At 43.4% G+C, this 22,037-nt stretch overlaps 1 protein-coding gene across 1 annotated transcript; it reads right to left on the reverse strand.

Annotated features, from left to right (window-relative positions):
* Nucleotides 1–51: 51 nt before the first annotated feature.
* LOC136512393 (uncharacterized) lies at nucleotides 52–3,653 on the reverse strand. The gene is made up of 7 exons (XM_066506358.1): nucleotides 3,228–3,653; nucleotides 2,033–2,099; nucleotides 1,471–1,517; nucleotides 957–1,044; nucleotides 609–742; nucleotides 417–515; nucleotides 52–322 (listed from the first exon to the last, which is right to left on the reverse strand). Exons 1-7 carry the CDS (start codon nucleotides 3,471–3,473, stop codon nucleotides 251–253), a joined length of 753 nt encoding a protein of 250 aa, XP_066362455.1. The 5' UTR covers nucleotides 3,474–3,653; the 3' UTR covers nucleotides 52–250.
* Between the last annotated feature and the right edge of the window lie 18,384 nt (nucleotides 3,654–22,037).

The following is a 22,037-nucleotide window of genomic DNA, read 5'->3' on the forward strand; positions in this document are numbered from 1 at the left end:
GCAAGTAATGAAAGGCTAATCAGGAACCAGTCAAAATACAATCGATGCTCGTGTGGTGTGGATGCTTTTATTAACAAAAGAGCAGGCAGTGGCCAAACAATATCCTTATTGATACTTTTGCAAAAAGGTGTCAATGTTTTCAGCTGAGTAGAATGGGCACACAACTGCACATATATGATGCATCATCAGATTTGGAACTGTTGCAGAATCCTACATGTCTGTGCCATCGCTACAGGAATGCATAAGCACCCTAGTTCTTTGGGTATTCTCTTGCTCCAAATATGGTTGACCCAACTCTTACATTTGTGCTTCCCATTTCAATCTGCAGGCACATAAAAACAACGTATATAGTTACTAATGCAGCTATCAGCCTACCATGTCTCTTCTCCACTCACAGATCACAGTATTCCCCTTACTGCTTGCTCAAAATCAGCTGACATGCCCATAGACAGTTCGCACTGCCCTTCGGGTATTCCAAGCTCCTTGCACACCTCTTCCCGGCAGTTAGCCAGTGTCTATGAATTTAACAGACGTAATACACATTAGCGTGCATATGCATGCCATATTGCCACTCCAACAAAACTTCTGTATCCCAGAATATATGTTACCTTGAAATTCTCAGGAGTCGATGAGTAATCAAGCATCCCAATTGTCATCAAACCAGAGAACACAAGGTTCGAGCAGTTCAATTTGACATGCTTTGCTAGTTCGACACATCCTGAGGGATCTACTCCAAATTTCGCTGCAATAGAAAAATAGTATTCAGAACTACATATATATGTGCTGCATATCAACTGTCAATGCTTAAAACTAAATGGAACACAGTTTCCTCGTTCCGAAAATCCACTATAACCAAGCCCAAAGTGAGAACTTTCATGCTTCCAGTATCGTATTGAAAAAAGGAAACTAAAAACCAAGTTCACACTAGTATTGAGAAAGGAAACAAGAGTACTTACATTCTTCTCCACTAGTGTTGACTTGGACCAAAACCTTAAGGGGTTTTCTCCCCAAGTCAGCTACCACTCGATCAAGACGGCTAGCAATCTGAAAGAATGATTATTACATTTAATCTGGTTACAGATTCAAGATTGAAAAACTGAGATGACATCATGATAAGTAACCCAAAGGCCTGTGACAAAGCTATTGTTAGTTAGGACCTAAGTGCAACAAAATCTTGCTGTACAGAAGAATGATAAATTTGAAGCCTATATAACCCCAAGTTGAATATACATAATGAACGGCTCTATCTTGTATAGCCAGAAAATAACAAGTTATACTCGATGCTGATAAGGATGAGTCTGACGGTATAATGTTTTCCTCCTTTTTGACTCAGCAAAGGAGACCCTTTACTAGAACGCAACCAAGTGAGTGACAGAGTGAGCTACTGATGTATGAGTCCCTCAAATGTAAGTGTTTCCTGAAACTAAGAAAATTAATTTATGGAATCACAAGATTAAACCGATCACATACCTTCTCATCATCGACACTCTCAACCATATCAAGGTTTGGCACTCCAGCTAAAAGTTAAAGGAATGAGAAAAGAAATATTAGCTCAAACCATGAACTAGATAAGGGCATAAGGCACAAGTGCCAAAATCTGTACAGAATCAAAATAAAGTAATAGGATACACCAACCAAGGCACCAGAACATATAGCAGTAGCAGGGTGTGACACAACAAACAAATATCTAGGTAATAGCAAAACCTAAGGAACAGGAAGCTAAGACCGGGAACTCTGCAAAAACAAGAAAAAAAAGGTGCCCCTCTCTTCTTTTTTACTTGTCATTTGATGATGTGACTGCCGTGATATTTTAAAACAATAACCTCATATATATGCAAAGAGTACAGTTTTTTTCACATGACACTAATATTAGTGGATTTTCCATACTTAAATAGTGTCATATTTTTAATGAAGTCAATACCTTTGTATTTTGAACAAGTTCTCACATATAACTAGAAAAATAATGGTAAAAAACATTAATAGGAGAGCATGCCAATGTATATACGGAAAAAATAACAGAAGTAGTACGAACCAAGTAGGGCTCTGGCTTTGTTGCTTTGCAGATTCCCAATGAAGTGCCACTCAATATCCTCAGGAAGCTACACTGAGAAAAACACTTGCTTAGACAGTTAAAAAAAAGGACGTACCCAGTGCAGAGAGCTCCCGCTCTGTGCGGGGTCTGGGGAAGGGTGTTAGTGGCAAGCCTTACCCTCGCCTGTGCAATGCGAGGAGACCGCGACTCGAACCCGGGACCTTCCGGTCACAGGCGGTAAGACTCTACCGCTTAGACAGTTACATGATTGAAAAAGATTAGGTAAATGACAGCAAGGACTAGAAAGCATGCCCTGCAAGGTGAAAGACTGAGCTATGCAAACTTAGACATTAGATCCATTAAAACTTCAGAAAATATCCCCAAAGGTGACAAAAATGGAAAACTTGTCAACTTTCAACGGTTACTGGATAACCATGGTCCAATCTTAGGTCCTAGATTGTCCTAGAATTTAAAAGGTGAAAAATGAAGATGATTGACTAACTGATGTCCTATTAACACCCCCATACCAGAAATTTTATACCTCCTAGCAGCTGGCATGGACCTACTTCTCATGTTAAATGGAGAGAGAAGTTAAAGATGAATTGTTAACATTTTCACAACATTATCAATTACTGAAGATGCATTTAGAATATGAACAAAAGTACTATACACTTTCCAGGATCAAACATAGCAGTTTGAATAGTACAGATAATATGTTCATTTCATAAGTTCAAATGTATTCTGACGTGGTGCCTATAGCAACCAAACTTGTGGCCCTTTCCAGCTTACCAACTATTCCACTTAATCTGCAATTGACTGTAAGGGAAGTCACTGACATCCATGCCATTTACGGCTGTGCAGCACAACTTGAAATGCTCGATCACTCTTTAGTGCTTTGAATTTGCAAAAATAATTCTTTAGTGAATCGAATTTCTTGCCCCCCACCCCCAAATAATAATCAATATTTGGCACCCATTTCTATTTAGATCTTCCCTTAGTCCCCAGGCCAAAAATTTCGAAGCTTGTCACTCTCACGGCATGATCACCTAATCCGTAGACTAACGACGCAGTTACGAGAACTTAACGAGATGCTGTCTCTAATTTCAATGTTCTATCAGGTCATCAATTTCCGTGATATGAGACCAAAAGCAAGATTTTGTTGGAATGAGAAACCGGGTGACCAATTCAACCCAACCTGAGGCGCTTTGTCGATGAGCTCCTGGACATAGTTCTCGCCGAAGCAGCGGTGGCCCGCGTCGTAGACGCCCCGGATGACGGGCACCGGCTTGGTCTTGCTCACCGCCACCACGCGCACGGACCCCGGCGCGCGCCCCGCCTGCGCCGCCGCCTGCTGCGCGCGCGACAGCACCGAGCGGAGCGCCGCCGCCGCGCAATCTGCCGCGGCCACGGACGCCATCTCCGCCGAGGCCACGGACGCCATCTCCGCCGACGAACCGCCCTCCGCCAACGACCACCGCCGCCGTGAGGGGTTGGTGGTGGCCTGGTGTGAGCAGCCTCGAGCTCTGATTCTGTAACGGGCCCAGTTCGACCCTTCGAGGATCGGAGTGGAATGAATTTTCTCCTGATTTTCTGTTTCTTTTTGGCTTCCTTGTGTAGAAAAAAAAAATCGTAGTTCGAAAGGGTTTCTAGACGGTTATTTATAAAAAAAAACTAGCTTCGCTTAGAGTGGCCGAGTGGGTAATAGAGTATCTGCAACAGTTCCCTAAATATCCTCTTAATTCTTGTTTTTAGAAAGATAAAAAAAAACTCTCTTCAGCACCTTTTAATATTTACTCCTAATCGGACTCGACAAATTCCTCCCTCGCTCAAAGACGCTCAGAGCCTGACGAAAGTCGTACGGCGCGTCCAACAGCGTCTCGCCGTCGCGGTACCCCGCCTGCTGCAGCGCCTGAGCCTCCGTCTACCGCTCCGAGGACCCCTCCGTGCCGGCGTCCGAGCTCACCAAGACGTACTGGAAGTACTACGGCGCCGCGGGCGCGTGGGCGTGGCTCGGGGCGGCAGCCTGGAGGAAGGACGGCGGCAAGGTGGTCATGCGGACCGCCGTGCACTGCCTCACGGCCTACCTCGCCGTCGTCAGCCCGTCCTGTGCTTTTGGGGGAAGCACTTCTTCTGGGGCGTCGTCCTGGCCGTCGGCGCCGGCCTGCACTTCCTCTACGTCATGTCTATGCTCGATAGGTACAGCTCACAACAACACTATGTTCTGAATTTGTCTGTAAAAATTGCCTATTCCATCTCATTTCAGACGAATTTGGACTCTAGTGAATGTGGGTCTGATGCCTGACACCGAGTAGGAGAGCGAGTTTCTGCAAATAACATGCAAATTCGAAGAATATCTGCTCGCAATGCCTTAACGTTTCTGCAAATAACATGCAAATTCGAAGAATATCTGCTCGCAATGCCTTAACCACCGGCCGCGGTCGTTGCCGTCCGCGCCGCATTGCGGCGACTCCGAGGGCGGCTCGTACGTGTTCGTGAGGCGCGCCTCGAGCTAGCTGCAGGTGTTTTCCGGCATCAGCATGACAGGGTACACGGTGGCGCTGGGACTAGGAGGCGGCGGCGGCGGCGTGCCACAGCGGAAGAGTAGGAGCGAAGGGAGGAAGAGCAGCATCAGGCGGCGGCGTGGATACGCTTGGCGACGAAGAGGTTCGCGTGAAAAAAAAGAAGACCGTAGAAAAAAAAACATCAAATTGGACCAGCATTTGATTTTTTTGAAGTCAAATATTAGGAACTATTGGAGATGAACTTCTTTTTTCCTCCTACAACCTTTTTAGGAGTTGATAAACATAGACTTTTTGGGAGTAATATTTAGAAAACTCTTGGAGATGCTCTTATTACGAGAAAAAAAAGTTCTAGCTAACCGCCACCTGTTCGGTCCGGACTACTTTACCCCAAAGACTGTAAAACCGGATTTCTAACTTTTCAAAACCGGTCAAACAATCTCCTAAGTGGTTTTAGATGATGATTTTGCTATTGGTTTTGTCTTTTTCTTTTTTATTTATTTTCGTTGAATTTTAAAAAATTATAGTAAATCATAGAAAAATCATAAAATAGAAAGTTTAATTTTGTTGGACTCCACATGAGTAGATCTATACAGTGAACATATAATATAGTATTCTTTAGAACAAAGTCTTTACTGTAGCTTTAGATCTATGCTTTTCTATAATTAAATGAAATAATTCTTATGGTCCAATTATGGTAAATTTTTTATGGTGGGCTAATTATTGTATGCTTAAATTATAGTAAAAATTTCATACTCATTGGATCATGTATAACTTAGTTATAAATAAAACATAGATTTAACAAGCATAAACCTAAATAAATCTATAACTAAGTTATACATGATCCAATGAGTATGAAATTTTTACTACAATTTAAGCATACATTAATTAGCTCACCATAAAAATTTCACCATAATTGGACCATAGAAGCTACAGCTATAAATTATTTCAATTAATTACAGAAAAGCATAGATCTAAAACTACAACAAAAAACTTTGTACTAAAGCATACCATATTATATATTCACTGTGTAGATCTACTCATGTGAAGTAAAAAAAAAATTAAATTTTTCATTTTATAATTTTTCTATGATTTACTATGTTTTTTAAAGATTCAACGGAAATAAATAAAAACACAAAAAGACAAAACCACTATCACTATAGCAAAACAATCGTCCAAAATCGCTTGGGAGGTTATTTGACCGATTTTGAAAAGTTCAGGGTATAGAAAATTCAGTTTTATAGTTTGAGGGGTAAAGTAGTCAACCCTGAATAGTTGAAGGGTTATGTAAACTTTTTCCTATTGTTATGTTTGCTTACATGCAAAATCTTTCTCACATGTAAACTAGATTTCTGAAATTGTTGCTGAATATTTGGTTGAAACTTGATTAGGTGCTTGGTTTTGCTGTATTGTATATAGTACTCCCTCCGTCTCTAAATAACTGTCATAGTTGTTGTGTATGTCGTAAATTTGACTTGATTTATAGAAAATATGTGCAACATTTGTATCTCTAAATAAATTTATTAAAAAACTAGATTCAAAGATCTTTCTAATAATACTGATTATGTACCATAAGTATTAATATTTTTAATATATATTTAGTCAAAGTTGTTTCTCGGAAAGAAAAACTACAGATATTTAGGGAGAGGGAGTAGACGGTTGTGATATTTCAACTATTTAGTCCTTGAGGACACTTATACAATAGCATCTCTAAGAGTTCCCAGTAAATCCTCTCAATCTAGGTGTTGACAACCAAAAATGTTTATTTTGTGAAGTTGTCAAAATGTGAAATGGACTTCACCATTGCGTTCCTCTCATCGAGATGGTGAAGAAACATATATGGAACGTCTAATTCGGAGTCCGGATGAAGAAGTTATGCCCTCAGAAAGATGCCTCGTTGTCGGGAGTTCCGACCCAAGTCGGGACCGACTTGGGTCGGAAGTTTCGACGTGTGTCGAGACTTCCGGAAAGCCTGAAGAAATCAACTCGGGTGTCTGGGGTTATCCCTACGTCGGGAGTTCCGACAAAAGTCGGAAGTTCCGACTGTCGGGAGTTCCGACTCAAGTCGGGACTTTCGACCCAAGTCAGGACTTTCGACTGGACTTCCGACATACCTGACAGAAAATCCTGTTCGGATCTGGCCTTTTGGATTCTGATCCGAACTGTTCCAAACTCGTGGGAAACTTGGAAAATAAGGCCTAGAGAGGTTTTCTACTGGGATAAGACCACCCCCTCTATATATATGAGAGGATCATGGCCGATTGAGTTACCATCTATCCAATCGTCAAACAAATCAATCTACCACTTCTACTCCAACCCTTTTACCCTCTTCTCCAACCCCCATGCTGTTCATCTTTTGATCCAACGACCAAGGATGGCGCCCTAGGCTTACCGGCCGACCTAGGGCAACCCGACGACATCCTTGCCCTAACGGGGTCCCTCCCGGGCGAGAGCCTCGACGGTTTCTTTGCTAGTTTGCCTGAAAACTAGTCAGTTCTTCGTCACGTAAGCATGTTGGTTATCCTTTGGTGGTTTGCTTGTAAACCTCTCTGTTCTTCACCACGAAAGAGTGCATCCTCACTGCGTTCTTCGGTCCATAGCGGCCCGGGCGTCCAAGGCCCTATTGGTGTTTGATTTGGATCACTTCCGACGTCAACACATTTTTTGGTGACTCCGCTGGGGAGGATTGGTTCGACTATCTCTTATAGCCGATCTCTCTGACCTAGCCTTACTCCTTGTTGATCTATCTTCTTGAGCTTGCCATTACCGTTGCATCTGGCCCAAAAGGCCGATCGCATCTGGTTTTAACCCCTTGTGATCTTGTTTGTGATTTTGCAACAAGTTGCGTTGCTTATCGGAAAATTCAGCAAGGCGGTCAAGTTATAAATCATAAAGTACCAAGGTGTTGCATCGCAATATTACTACAATCACCCTGAGGTACAACTTACAAATGCATCTTATGATCCTAATAGTTATTTTGCAAGTTATATAAGCTCTCTTGTTGGTGTTGCTAGCTATAATGATACTAGATATGTTACATCGGCTAATACTTTTGTTAATGCTCCTCATCATACACATCATAATTATGAATATTATGGTCAAGAGCCGATGCATGTTGTAAATTCTTTGAGTTTTGATGCTACTAGCAACATACAACATGTAAATTGTTATTCATCGGCTATAAGTTCACAATATGTGGTTCCACCACAAGACATGCCGATGAATGAGAGAATTGGCTATAACAATGCTAATTATTTAGCCAATTGCTCTGAAAATTTAGCACCACATGCAAATGCTCCTATTCATAATTCGGCTCCATATGTTACTTCCAACTCGAGCCGAATTAATGAAAATTCAGCAAGGTGTTTAAGTGCTAATACTTATGATTCGGCTTCACGTGTTACTAATAACCATAGCTGAATCAACAAAAATTCAGCACCTTATGCAAAGATCAATGCTCATAGTTTGGCTTTATATTTCGCTCATGACCATAGCCGAATTAGTGAAATTTCAGCAAGGCATTCGAGTGCTAAAACTCATGATTTGGCTCCACATATTGCTAATAATTGTAGCTGAATCAATGAAAATTCAGCAATGTGTGCACTTGCAAACAATCATGATTCGGCTTCATTTGTTGCTCTCAAATCAAGCCGAATCGATGAAGATTTAGCCCATGCTAGAAATCTATATGGTTCCTCTAAATGGAAGGTGCCCACTTATCATAGACTGTACCCATTATGCTATGATTACTTGAAAACTCCTAATGGTTGGTGGGTACCTAATTTTTATGAATTTAGTGGTGAAGATGATAAAACCACTATGGAACATATTAGTATATATCTCTTGCAGCTAGGTTTTGCTAGTAAAGAAGACTATATGAGAGTGCAAAATTTTCCTTTATCTCTCACTGGTATTGCCTTTGCATGGTTTACATCTTTGCCACAATGTACTATTGGTTCATGGTCTCAATTAGAGGAGCAATTCTATGAATATTTTGGAAAGACTAAAGAGAAAAGGTCGATCACAGTTGAGTCATCGGCTAAAACAGGATTGCTAGTGGGCATGAAAGAAATAATTGATTCGGATGTAAGCAAAGGTTCGGCTACAAAAGCCGAACAATACAATATCCTTTCTGAATCAATCACATCTCAAAAAACAAGTCTTGCTATAGAAAAGCATGGAAAATGCCAGAAACCAGCTAGACTTATTTTTCAGGAGCTAAAGGGGTTGTACACTTATCTAGTAATTACTGTATCATTGATGGGGATCAAGCCCCTACAAGCAACAAAGAAGGCCTGCCTGCCTACTTAGAATCGGCTGAGCCGACTTCAAAGTCAGTTGAGCCGATTGCCGCCTGCCTTGAGTCAGCTAGGCTGACTACCTCTGTTGCCTTCCCTGAGTCGGCTAGGCCGACTTCCCAGTCGACCAAGCCGACTGCCCCTGCTTGTGCCCAAGTCGGCCTAGCCGGCTTCCAGTCGGCTACGCCGACTTTCTCGGTCTCGGCAGCTATCGATGCATCTTCAGATGATTCGGCACCTATTATTGATCATTCTCTGGATATGAAGAGCAACATCATGCAAATCAGGGACGTGCACTTTTCCAACATGATCAACAAGGTAGAAAACACAAATATTTTGCTTAAATTTCAATCTGGTCATACTATTTTAATTTATGCATCTATTAGAGATATCCTTGCTAATTGTTATAATAGACCGATTGAGAATAGCAATTTATTTGTTGATAATAAAATAAATTTAGATTCTATCGGCCAAGACATTGTTCCATATGGCAAGGCCGATAGTGGTAATTCATCAAAGTTAAAGCTTCTTGTAAGCAATTGCAAAGGTGTGACCGAATGGATTGATAATAAATCTGATCCATTCGTTTGCCTAGCTTTAAAGCCAACTCCACAAAAGAATTGGCTCAAGAAATCAAAGTACACCTTTGACTTTACTTTTTGTGATCATATCTTTGATATCCTACTTAAAAATAATTTTATTAGAATCATTTATCACAATGCTTTGCCATCTATTCAAAACTTAGAAGAGCTTACATATTGCAAATGACATAATTCATCTGATCATAATACTTTTGATTGCAATGTGTTTCGTCGAGTCATCCAATCGGCCATTCATAAATGATGATTGAGATTTTCTGAAGCTCAACACATAGACCAATTGGATTCAATTGGTCTTGATGGCAAACAGGTTTCGAATCGGCTTGCATTAGCCGATTCACTCAAAGCTCAAAGCTTGAACGCCCAAAAGAGAGATGTGGAGCCCTCAAGTGAAGGCAAGGTTGTTGTTGATGAATTGCAAATAGAAGATATTCTAGAGAACAACAAAGTTATCATAGTTCCAGAAGACACTAGGGGGAAGCTAAAATCTCTCCAACCAAAGCAAAAGCCGATTGATCTCGTTGAGCAAGGGGAATCGGCTAAGGATCCTCCTTTGGAGCATGTCTGTCAAGATGGGGAGAAGGAGGTTGCTCGTAAAGCTAATGGAGGTAAAGGCCATGACAAACAAAGAAGTAGAAGGCTGAAGCTTAGCTTCAAGGAACTTCTAGCTAAATATGAGAAGATAGCAAAAACAAATGTCACCAATCGGCCAAAGAAAATCCAATTATCAAAATTGCCTCCAAAGCAGAAGTCTCAAGAGTGGAATTGGCAAGGAGATAGATCTCACACAGCAACAACATATTCTCCTTTTGAGCAGCCAATTACCATGTCATATGGACCACAGCCCGTATATTTTCATCCTTATTCATCTTGGGGCTGGTTTGATCAAGAGGCACATGTTTCACCATATTTTAGGCCACAATATATAGAGTATGCAGCTCCTAGACATTCAGAGAGATCATCATCTTGTAAAGACTATTTTGATCAAAACCGGTTTGGAGCTCAACCAAAGAAGAAAGTGGTAAAGCAAATTTACTGCGTGAAGTATGATGGTCGAAAGAAGAAAAGTTCTGATCTGAATTTAACAATCGAAAAGCCAATTACATTGCTAAAAAATTTGGCTATTGATGGCAAAGAAGTGAGAAAATCATCTGTTAATATTATAGGTGCCAAATCTGAACAAGAGAAGATGAGAGTGCCCAAAATCAAGAAAGATTTGTTGTTGTCCAAAACAGAAATAAAACCGATATGCTCAATCGGTTTACCAAAGTGGCAAGAAAATAAGTTACAAAAGTTTAGTGCAGAGAAGCTAAAAGGAAAAGGCTTGGCATGGGTTCCTAAAGGAAGTATTCAAGCCCAGAAGGATGATGTTCAAGCAAGTGGTGCAACAAAAATGAAGGAGAGGAGATTCAAGAAATAATTGCCAAGTTGGAGGTTTGCACCAAATCATCAAAATTATTGGTCATGGCATCATCCATATTCTTTGCCTATGCCTATGTGGAATTCATTCCCCGGTATGCATGGTTATCCCTTAGCTTCTTATTTTGATCCTTGGTGTGGATCTTTATGTTATGGAGGGTTGCCAAATTATTTTACTTAGCGATGATCAGGAGCCAAAATATTTATTTTGGTTATGCATGCTCTTGTGGATGAATTCATATGGCCGATATTTTGATATCGCCCTTAGTGTAAAAATATAGCTGATGAATGCTTGCGACCATCGTGCTATTAGAAAGCCCCCATGGATTTTACTTTGATGGCCTTAAGGCCCGGGGGGCATGATATATGCATTTTGATTTACTTCATAGATGTGACAATATGATTAGTCAGCTTGCAAATAAGGCCAAGGTGTTGGCATAATCATTATTTCTCACAATGGTGCTATTGGAGACATCAAGCCGATTAAAATTATATCTGCACCAACATTTGAGCCGAATGTGAAGTTTTCTTATTTGGCTTGGCTATATTGCAATCCATGGGGTATAACATGTTGAAGCCTATGGTGATTCCTTGCTGGTGGTACAACAAGTTGCTAGTGAATTTCAATGTTTAGAAGGATCACTAAGAGCTTGTCTTGATGCTTGCCTTGATGTTATTGATTATTTTGCTGAATTTCAAATTCGGCATATTCCGAGACATGAAAATCAAAAGGTGATGTTAGCTCAGCAAGCATCTGGCTATGATGTCAGCGGACATAATTTCCATATTCAAGAATAGCCGATGCATGAAGATTTCAATTTTTCCTGTGTAGGTACAGACCAGTTGGCTAAGCTGACTAACCAAGTTGGCTCAGTCGACTACTCTCCTACTGTGGCCAAGTCGGCTAAGCTGACTGCCCTAGTTGGCCAAGCCGACACCTCTAAATCGGCTAAGCCTACTGGCCCAGTTGGTTCAGTCGACTCTCCTGTGACCAGCCCAGTGAATTCGCCTGAGAAGCTATCAAATCGGCCCGATATAACTTCTAGTGATGTTGGGGCTGATTTAGAAGATTGGAGGACTCCCTTGTTGAGATATCTACGTGATCCAAGTGCCAAAATTGATAAAAGTGTTCGGCGGAGTGCTTTCAAGTATGTATTGCATAATGATGAGCTCTATCGAAGAATCACCGAAGATTTGCTGCTTAAGTGCTTGGGATCAGATCAGGCAAGAGTGGCTATGGGAGAATACCATGAAGGCATCTGTGGTACGCATCAATCGACCCCGAAGATGAAGTAGTTATTGTGTAGAGCCGGTTTCTATTGGCCTACTATGAGGGCCAATTGTTTTCGCTACTATAAAGGTTGCGAAGAGTGCTAGAAGTTTGGAAATATTCAGCTTGTGCCTGCTACTGTGCTTCATCCTATCATCAAACCATAGCCTTTTCATGGTTGGGGGTTAGACTTCATTGGCCAAATATATCCCTCATCTTCGAAGGGACACCGATTTGTGTTAGTTGCTATAGATTACCTTACTAAGTGGACCGAGGGAGTTCCTTTGAAGAATATGACACACAAGGAAGTAATTAAGTTCATTACTGAGCATATTATTCATAGATTCAGCATCCCTCAAGCATTAACTACAGATCAAGGGACATCGTTTGTGTCTAAAGAGGTGAGGGAATTTGCCGAATTATATAAGATCAAGTTACTCAATTCATCTCCATACTATGCTCAAGCCAATGGCCAAGCTGAGTCTAGTAATAAGACTTTGATCAAGCTCATCAAAAAGAAAATTGAGGAGAATCCAAGGAGATGGCATGAAGTTTTGTCTGAGGCTCTATGGGCACATCGCATTTCAAGGCATGAGGTTACTCCTTTTGAGTTAGTATATGGCCAAGAGGCCGTGTTGCCCGTCGAAGTGAATTTGGATGCATACAGGCTTGCTAAACAAAATAATTTATCAGCTGTTGTGTATCATGATTTGATGATGGATAATATCGATGAGGTGACTGATGTGAGATTAAAAGCTCTCAAGGAAATGGAGAAAGATAAAGCTCGAGTTGCCAAAGCATACAACAAGAAAGTCAAGAGCAAATCCTTCCAAGTGGAAGAATTGGTGTGGAAAACCATACTACCAATTGGATCGAAGAGCAATCAGTTTGGCAAGTGGTCACCGAATTGGGAAGGTCCTTACAAAGTGGTCAAAGTTATATTTGGAAATTCATATGTGCTAGAGACATTGCAAGGTGAATGTCTCACGAGAGCAATCAATGGGAGGTACTTGAAAAGGTACTTTCCAAGTGTTTGGCAAGAAGCCTAAGTGCTCACCAAACAATGGCCGATACATGTATCGCCCTTAGAAAAAATGGCCGATGTATACGTCGCCCTTAGCCGCTGAGCAGCCGATGATATGGGAATCGTCGCTGTTTGGTTTTAATTTATTTGATTAAGTGTTTTTAGGTTTAGGCATCATTCACCTGAAAACAAGGGGGCATATGTTGACAACAAAAAATGTTCATTTTGTGAAGTTGCCAAAATGTGAAATGGACTTCACCATTGCGTTCCTCTCGTTGAGACGGTCAAGAAACATATATGGACGTCTAATTCGGAGTTCGGATGAAGAAGTTATGCCCTCGGAAAGATGCCTCGTTATCGGGAGTTCTGACCCAAGTCAGGAATTCCGACTGTCGAAAGTTCCGACGTGTGTCGGGACTTTCGGGAAGCCTGAAGAAATCTACCTAGGTGTCTGGGGTTATCCCTACGTCGGGAGTTCCGACAAAAGTCGGAAGTTCCGACTGTCGGGAGTTCCGACTCAAGTCGGGACTTCTGACCCAAGTCAGGACTTCCGACATACCTGACAGAAAATCCTGTTCGGATCTAGCCTTTTGGATTCTGATCTGAACTATTCCAAACTCATGGGAAACTTGGAAAATAAGGCCTAGAGAGGTTTCCTACTAGGATAAGACCACCCCCTCTATATATATGAAAGGATCATGGCCGATTGAGTTACCATCTATCCAATCATAAACAAATCAATCTACTACTTCTACTCCAACCCTTTTACCCTCTTCTCTAACCCCCATGCTATTCATCCCTTGATCCAATGACCAAGGATGGTGCCCTAGGCTTGCCGGCCAACCTAGGGCAACCTGACGACGTCCTTGCCCTGATGGGGTCCCTCCCAGGCGAGAGCCTCGATGGTTTCTTTGCTAGTTTGCCTAAAAACTAGCCAGTTCTTCGTCACGTAAGCACGTTGGTTATCCTTTGGTGGTTTGCTTGTAAACCTCTCCGTTCTTCACCATGAAAGAGTGACATCCTCGCTGCGTTCTTCGGTCCATAGCGGCCCGAGTGTCCAAGGCCCTATTGGTGTTTGATTCGGATCACTTCCGACGTCAACACTAGGATATTTAACAAGAATAGAAAAAAACTCATCTCCAACAGTTCTCGATCCCACTACCCAATCTTTTCGTGCTTGAAAAAATAGACCGATCGTGTTGATATATCCACGCATTAGAGTATCTCAAGTGTTTCCAAAAATTTCATCCCAAAATCATGGAGTTTTCCAACTCGCCAAAAAGTATTGGGAGAAATAAATAAGACTATCTGCAACTGTTTCCAATAATTCGCTATAAAAATATAGAAGATAATTTTACATCAGAAATCCTATACTATTTCTAAATTATCCTAACCACTTTTATATATTATTTCTCTCTTGTGCATTTGTATTAAGAATCCTTTTCTACTCTTTATTTTTTTCCACGTCCTTTCACCTTAGATTGGGAGACCCATAAACGCGTTCGGTGATTTTTCTCAAGTCTCAAAAGATTGGGAGGTGGGATTGGAAACTCTCAAAGATGAGTTTTTTATATTCTTGCCAAAAATACTAGATTGGGAGGCTTTATTGGGAACTCTTAGAGATGCTCTTATATCCACGCTCTACCACGTGCATATCCACCGGCCAATCTAAAGTTATTATTAGAAGGGCATGGAAAAGAATAAAGAGTAGAAAAGGATTCCTGATGCAAATATACTAGAGAGAAATAGTATATATAAGTGGTTAGGATAATTTAGAAATAGTATAGGATTCCTGATGTAAATTGTCTTTTATATTTTAAGAGTGAATTATTGAAAACTGTTGGAGATGGTTTTATTTATTCCTTCCAATAATTTTTGGCGAGATGGAAAACTCTATGGTTTTGAGAAAAAAATGTTGGAAACTCTTGGAGATGCTCTAATAATGTTGGTGGATGCATTTGAAATATGTTGAGCTTGAATATAAAAAAACCTCATTTAAACAAAACAAGAAAACTCCCTACAAAGCAGCCCCGTAGGACAACTTATGCATATGAGGTTCCTGGTTTGGTTACTATGTAAGTTAGAGCCCTAGGTTATGTAGAATCAAGTTAGAGCCCTAGATTAGAGAACTTTTAGGGACCCATTCACCCCTTCGTCTCTTGGGTCATGTGTGCATATGATGCTCCAATTTTGGTTACTATGGAGAATCCGGTTAAAGCCCTAGGTTAGAAAACTTTTAGCAGCCTGGTCTTGCAAAAAAAAAACTTTTAGCGGCCCAATTCTATCCTCTCTTGGGTCTTGTACTTGGACCTTTTCAAGGCCCTTCCTTCCTTTCACATGTGCTAAACGTTCACCAATCATGTGCATATATGATGCTCGCAATAGCTTAGATCCACTTTACATGCTGAGTAGATCACACATTATCACCAACCCTCTTGCCTTTTTGTCGGTGTTTTGGATCACCGGCTAGTAAATTTCTAGTTTACGCGTCTAGCCTGGATGGTGTGCTCAGAGGACACAAAGATTATACTGGTTTAGGCAGAATGTCCCTATGTCTAGTCTACTGTTGCTCGTGTTACCGACACTATCTGTAGTAGGGGTTATAGATGGGCGAGAGAGGGAGCAGATCCTAGGTCTCTGGTGAAAGGATTGAAAAGTACTAAGAGTTTGTTCAACTACTCAACTGTGTGCTCGTGCCTCTGTCCCTCACCCCCATGTTGTGTGGCGTTGTGTTCCCCCTTTTGTAGAAGAAGGGGAAGATGTAGGTTACATCAGAAAAGGGGAAGAGAGAGATAGAGAGAGAAAGAGGGAGAAAATTGAGGAGAAGAAGCCCTCTAGGACCACTGCGTCCTTCTTCTCCTTCATGTGGGTCCCATCGACGTTGTAGATGGTGACGAGGATTGCTCCACGTTGGGCTCCTATTCACCACTGGTGCTATGCCTCAACATCATCAGCTGGTCATGGTGTTCCATCTCGTCTCGATGGATGGCATGGTGAACCGACATGCTTGTCAGCGGCTGTACAGGAATTAGGCCGCACAACGCCCACGCACCTATCACTATTGGCAATGTGAACCGCCGAGCGTGGCTTGTCTTGGCCATGGGTCACATCAAGGCGTGCTTGCACCCTTCTAGTGTCAGAGGCTTGACCCAGGCCCACATGCTTGGACCCGTAGTGGTTTGGGGTGGTACGGACCTCGCCGGGAGAGGCAGAGCCTGCACCCGAGGGGTCAGGCAAGACGGAGCCTGCACCAGAGGGGTCAGGCGAGACGGGGCCCATGGCCTAGGGGTTTGGTGAGGCAAAAACCATCCCTTTAGGGTCGATCGAGACTGAAATACATCCTTGATTATCTAGGCGAGTTGTCGTCCGTGGTCCTCACATCCCTTCTTCAGATCTTCTGCTACCCACGAGATGCCTTGGTGGGTTACAATCCCTTTTTGTAGCTGTGGGATTTCTTTGGGGATCGGAGAGGATTTTCCTTAACTTTGGCCCCTCTTAGGACCCGATCGATCCACCGTTGTCACGCGACCGTGTATTTGGTCTCTTCACGAGTCCAATTTCCCTTGAAGCCCCGTGCATTGCAGGGGTCCGATCGAGGGTCGCCTTGTCTTGCAATCATTCTCCCTCAAGCATTTTTTTGCCAAAATGGAGGGGTTAAGCCATGCCATGTTTTCCTCGGTGGATGAACCATGCTGCTCGGTTAGCTGTTAACGGTCTGGTTTGAGTAGGGCCCTGGCATCCCATTCATGGGGGTCCAGCATGGGTCAACTGGTGACCCACTCCAGATTCCTGGCGGCCAATCCATATAGTTCTTAGATCTATTCATCCGGTCGTAAGGGCTCGCTGCCTTTCTTTGAGGAAAAACCATGGACAGCACGCTGGCCAGGACTCGAACATGGGCTGGGATGCTCGTAGCGCTCATGCTCTTGGGTATTCACCGCTAACAGGCCCATCCTTTTCCACCTCTCGCTCTAAAGGTGCCCTAGAGCGGTTGTGAACCCGTCGATGGGCCAACCTTTGAACTCATGGGCCATAATGGGCCATGGGAGCATTTTTAGCCCTATATCCCTTCCTTACCTACGTCGGTTCTCGGCTGTCTTCGCTTTCCATGGAGTCATGGAACCGCTCCGACGTCACCTATGCACGCATAGAGGGCCTCATAAAAGCACAGTCTTCTTTGAGGGAGGACTGACATGATGGAGTGGATGGTTCCCGATCACAAGGAGGTGTCAATGTCGCCCGATGATTACATCATCTCCTTCGCACCATTCCACAAGCATGGGCTCATGACCCCCCTCATCTGTTCTTCCAGGGGCTGCTGCATCACTACTAGATCGAGCTGCAGCACCTCAACCCCAGCGGGATCTAGCATGCCGCGGCCTTGATCATGATGTGCGAGGGGTACCTAGGGATCAAGCCACACTTTAAGTTATAGAGGTACTTCTTCGCCATCTCCCTGCACAGGAAGAAGGACAGAGGTAGGGAGATCCTGGTGCCGATGGGATGAATAGGCACCACCTCTAGGGTAGCGGGCGGCCAAATACATGCCCTGCCAGCTGTCCAAATCCAACAAGGGGTGACATGCGCATTGGTTCTACTTGAAGAATGACCTCGCCACCCCCTTGCCAGACTTCACCGAGTGCTTGATCGATGAGGCACCATCAACGTGGCCATGGGGGCCACCCAATAAGGAAAAGAAGAGGATGTGCGACATCCTCGAGGCCGTTGCATCCTTGAGGAGCTGCGGCCTTCGCGGGGCCAGCGCCATTGGAGCATACCATGTGAGGAGGGTGGCACCGTTGATGGCGTGTGCCCTCCCATTGTTCAGGATGATGCTGGTTGTGGAACTTGGAGGGACGGTGCTTGTCTAGGGGCCACTTCACAATAGCGAGATTGTGCAGCGCATCAAGGAGGCGACAGACGAGTTCGACACCGTGTTCCCAATCCCGGGACATCCCACGATGTGGTCAGAGCTGGGCTTTATCGAGCTATCGGTAGATTTGGGCTTTAGGGCCTCTATCGCGCCGCTGCCGAAGCATGCGACCATGAGGGTGGCGAACCATGCCATAGATGAGTGGAGGAAGAAGGATAAGGACAACGAGGAAAAGAAATGGCTTGTGAAGGAGCGGGCGAAGCTACAGCGAGGGAAGCAGTGCCAAGGCTCATTGGAGGAGGAAGAGGGGGAAGAAGAAGAGGAGGAGGACATCTCTAGGTCGCCCATCCGATGGCACGATCTGGCCGGCAGGGTCGAGGACCCGCCACCGCCATAGGTGGGGCCCTTCCTATGGCATCTCTTGGAGCAAGAGGGGGAGGAAAAACCCCTGGAGATAGCAGGAGCGAGCCGCCCCCTCAGTTTGGGCCTTCTACAGCGACCACAGAGCCAAGGGGAGCTAGTGACTCTACCTCATTCGAGCCTCCCGAGCAAAGGGAGGGATTGAAGCAGCAGCGCGATGAGAAGTCGTAGCTAGGGTTGGGTGGGCTGGCCCCAAAATGTCGGCGCCCGGTGGCATCAAGGTAGGCTGAGTATTTTTTATCCTTTTGTTTCTAACAATTTTTTTGTCGTGGGACCCTCCTGAAGCTAGCACCAAAAAAGGCTCTTGCCCTTTGGCGGGTGTGCCAGGAACCACCTGGTGCCACGCTGAAGGCTGGCGGGAGCGTTGCCAAGGCGACCGCAGGGTCGACCAAAGAGGTGCAGTCGATGGCTACATCTACAGGAGGGCAGGCGGTGGAGGGCACGTCTGGTGCTCCCATGGTGGGCGTGATGTGGCCAGACACGGCCGTGACATCATAGGTGGAGCCATCATCCCAGACCCATTTACCCACAGGTAAGAAACCCTATTAGGGTACGGGTTTGGGGGATTTTGCCCCCTGTGGGTACGTTACTAGGTGATTACCTCACCCATCAGGTGAAGTGGGTATGGGTACGTTCTTGTATACCCCAAACCTGTTACCCGATGGGTCCCTCATTTGAGTATGACACGTAGGTCCATCCAGTCATTAAACAGTATATAGAGAAGAAAACCCTAACGTTCCAATTAATCCTCCTCATTCAGCACTTCAACAGCGCCGCAACCCAGGCATCTCCGTGTCTGTTGGCATCCACTTCCTACGCTGCTACGCGTTCCCCACTTCCTACATGGCACCTGCATCGGCCATGCCGCTACCGCTCCCTACGCGGCTACGCCAGCCATGCTCCCTGTGCCGGCCACACCATCGCCGCTCCCTGCGCCTGCACTAGCCACGCCACTGCCGCTCCCTATGAAGTGCGAAGGATGGCTTCACCTCCCGTGGATGCAAGGCGGCCTAGCCCTGAGTGCATGGAAGAAGGTGGGGTCATCGAGGATGGGTCATGCTCAGCGGCGGACGGCAGCTTGTCGCCATCTCCAAGGTCACCACCGCCGGCGCTACAGATCCAGATTGGGGCCGGTGGCTCCTCACCAGAGATGCCCACTTCATCTCATGCACGGTGAGCTCTTCGCCTCTTGGAATCCCCTATGTTTCTGTATCTCTTGCGGATTAGTAGACCTCATCGATTTGTATAAAAGATTGTATGTGCCTTATTGAGTTATTGTGCTAACTGTTGGTTAATTTGTATGCAAGTATGCAACATTGCACTAACTGTTTTGAAATTAGTTATTAGTATACCTCGTCGATTGAAGTTGAACTAACCAGTCCTGACGACCTTGCAAAGGGATGCCACCGCTGCTGCTGTCACAAAAGCTAGTGCTACTACTAAGGCTAAAGCACTGGTCGCCCTTGGCTTGAGCCACAACCGTACTATGCAGGTATCACGTGCCATCAAGAAACAAAGCTGTCTTGCCATTGAAGGAGCACCTACAACTCCTTCCTCCTCTGCGCTTCAGTTGTTGAGATCCAAGGGGTTTGATTCGATGCACGCTAACCCCTATTTTTACTTCCATTTCCTGTTTACTTGAATTATTGAGCTACTATGTATTTTAGCATTTGTATAAAACTTTATGTCTTGAGCTATTTGTTTGTTTGAATTATTGAGCTGCTATGTCATTGTTTTATCAATTTACGAATGATGCACTGATTTGTTTGGCTGATGTGCTATATTGATGTGCATACTATTTTTCCATTCATGATATGTAGAGTAACATCACCAAAATCAAGCTTGGGCAGTGGGAGCAGCAGCTTGCTATAGTCTCCAATTTCTATAGCTACAAGGCCTGAATTTGTCAATAATTCACAACCGATCAAGATAGAAGATGATAACCCAGAGGAAGAAGACATGAATGTTGGTTCAAAAAGGAAGCTAACCTATGCTGTTTGGAAAGAGTTTAAGAGAGTGAGAATGTTGGGCGAGGTGAAGGCAAAATGCATGTACTGTGGCAAGAAGCTTTCAGCAAAATTCAACAGTGGCACTAAGCATCTTCATGATCATTTAAAGGGTTGCCCATATCGTAAGTCCAAGTTTGCTTCCAAGGACAATAATATGACATAGACTTCTCTTCGGTTTGCTTCCAAGGAGTCAGGGCTAGCTGTGCAGAATTACTCATTTGATCCAGATGTAGCTAGAAGAGAGCTTGCTGCCATGATAATACTCCATGAGTATCCTTTATCTATGGTTGACCATACCAGCTTTCGAAGGTTTGTTAGTGCACTTCAGCCCTTATTCAAGTTGGTGACAAGGAACACAGTTAGGCAAGATGTGATATTATGCTTCAAAATCTAACTGTGATGCATTTTGTTTTGATGCAATGTATAATAATTTTGCGATGCATATTCCAATTTCAGGAAAGACATTATGGATGCATACATGGAAGAGAAGAAGAAGGCCTTGTAGTACATGTTAGTCTCCAAGTCCAGAGTGTCTATAACTATAGACATGTGGACTTCTGAGAATAAAAAAAGAGGTTACATGGCTGTTACTGCCCATTTCATTGATGACTCTTGGACACTTAGGAACATTATCATGAGATAATTAGAAACCCATTAATATTGCTAATGCATTGTCATTTGTGTTATTAGTTTCTGATTGCATTTTCTCGTGTATATAGGTTCATATATGTGCCTGCCCCACACACTGCTGAGGTTATTTCTAAGGTGTTATATGAAGCTTTGGTTGAATGGAACCTTGATGAGAAGATCATGACTGTGACTCTGGACAACTGCAGCACAAATGATGCTCTAATTCCTGAACTTGTGAGGAAGATTGTAAAAGGTAAATTATTGTTAGAGGGTAAACTTTTACACATGCGTTGTTGTGCCCATATTCTGAACTTGATTGTGAAGGATGGATTAGATGTGATACAAACCGCAATTGCAAAGATCCGTGACAGTGTAGCCTTTTGGACAGCCACACCTAAAAGAGTAGAAAAAATTGAAGAAATTGCTAAGTATGTAAAAGTTTCGACTGATAACAAGTTAGGCCTGGATTACAAAACTAGATGGAATTCTACATACAAGATGCTTAAAGTTGCTTTACCTTATGAGCTAGCTTTTAATCGAGCAACACATGTAGAGAAGTTATATGTTTGTGCCCCTAGTAAGGAAGAATGGGATTTTGCTAGAGAGGAGGTAGGGAGGCTCAAGATGTTTGATGACATCACTACTCTATTTTCTGGAACTAATTATGTGACCGCCAATGTCCAACTTTTTAAGATTTGTGAGGCTAAGACAAAAATTAAGCAATGGTCTGCATGTGGAATTCCTATTATAGAAGAAATGTCAACTAAAATGATTGAAAAGTTTGACAAATATTGGAAGGATATTCAACGACCAATGGGAATAGCCACTGTTCTTGATCCTTGGTTCAAAACTGAGTATCTCCTTAGGTTCTTTGAGTGCTTGTTTGGTCATAATACATCTGAAGACTGTTGGTAGAAAGTTGAAGATGTTTAAAACTCTCTATG

Source organism: Miscanthus floridulus, chromosome 16 (assembly GCF_019320115.1).
Source record: "Miscanthus floridulus cultivar M001 chromosome 16, ASM1932011v1, whole genome shotgun sequence".
Classification (NCBI taxonomy): Eukaryota; Viridiplantae; Streptophyta; class Magnoliopsida; order Poales; family Poaceae; genus Miscanthus; species Miscanthus floridulus.

Coding starts and splice junctions, on each gene's coding strand:
- LOC136512393 (XM_066506358.1), bottom strand. CDS start 3,473: ATGGCGTCCGTGGCCTCGGCGGAGATGGCGTCCGTGGCCGCGGCAGAT. Junction 2,100..3,227: donor TCATCGACAAAGCGCCTCAG/GTTGGGTTGAAT, acceptor TTCTCAGTGTAG/CTTCCTGAGGATATTGAGTG. Junction 1,518..2,032: donor CAAAGCCAGAGCCCTACTTG/GTTCGTACTACT, acceptor TTTAACTTTTAG/CTGGAGTGCCAAACCTTGAT.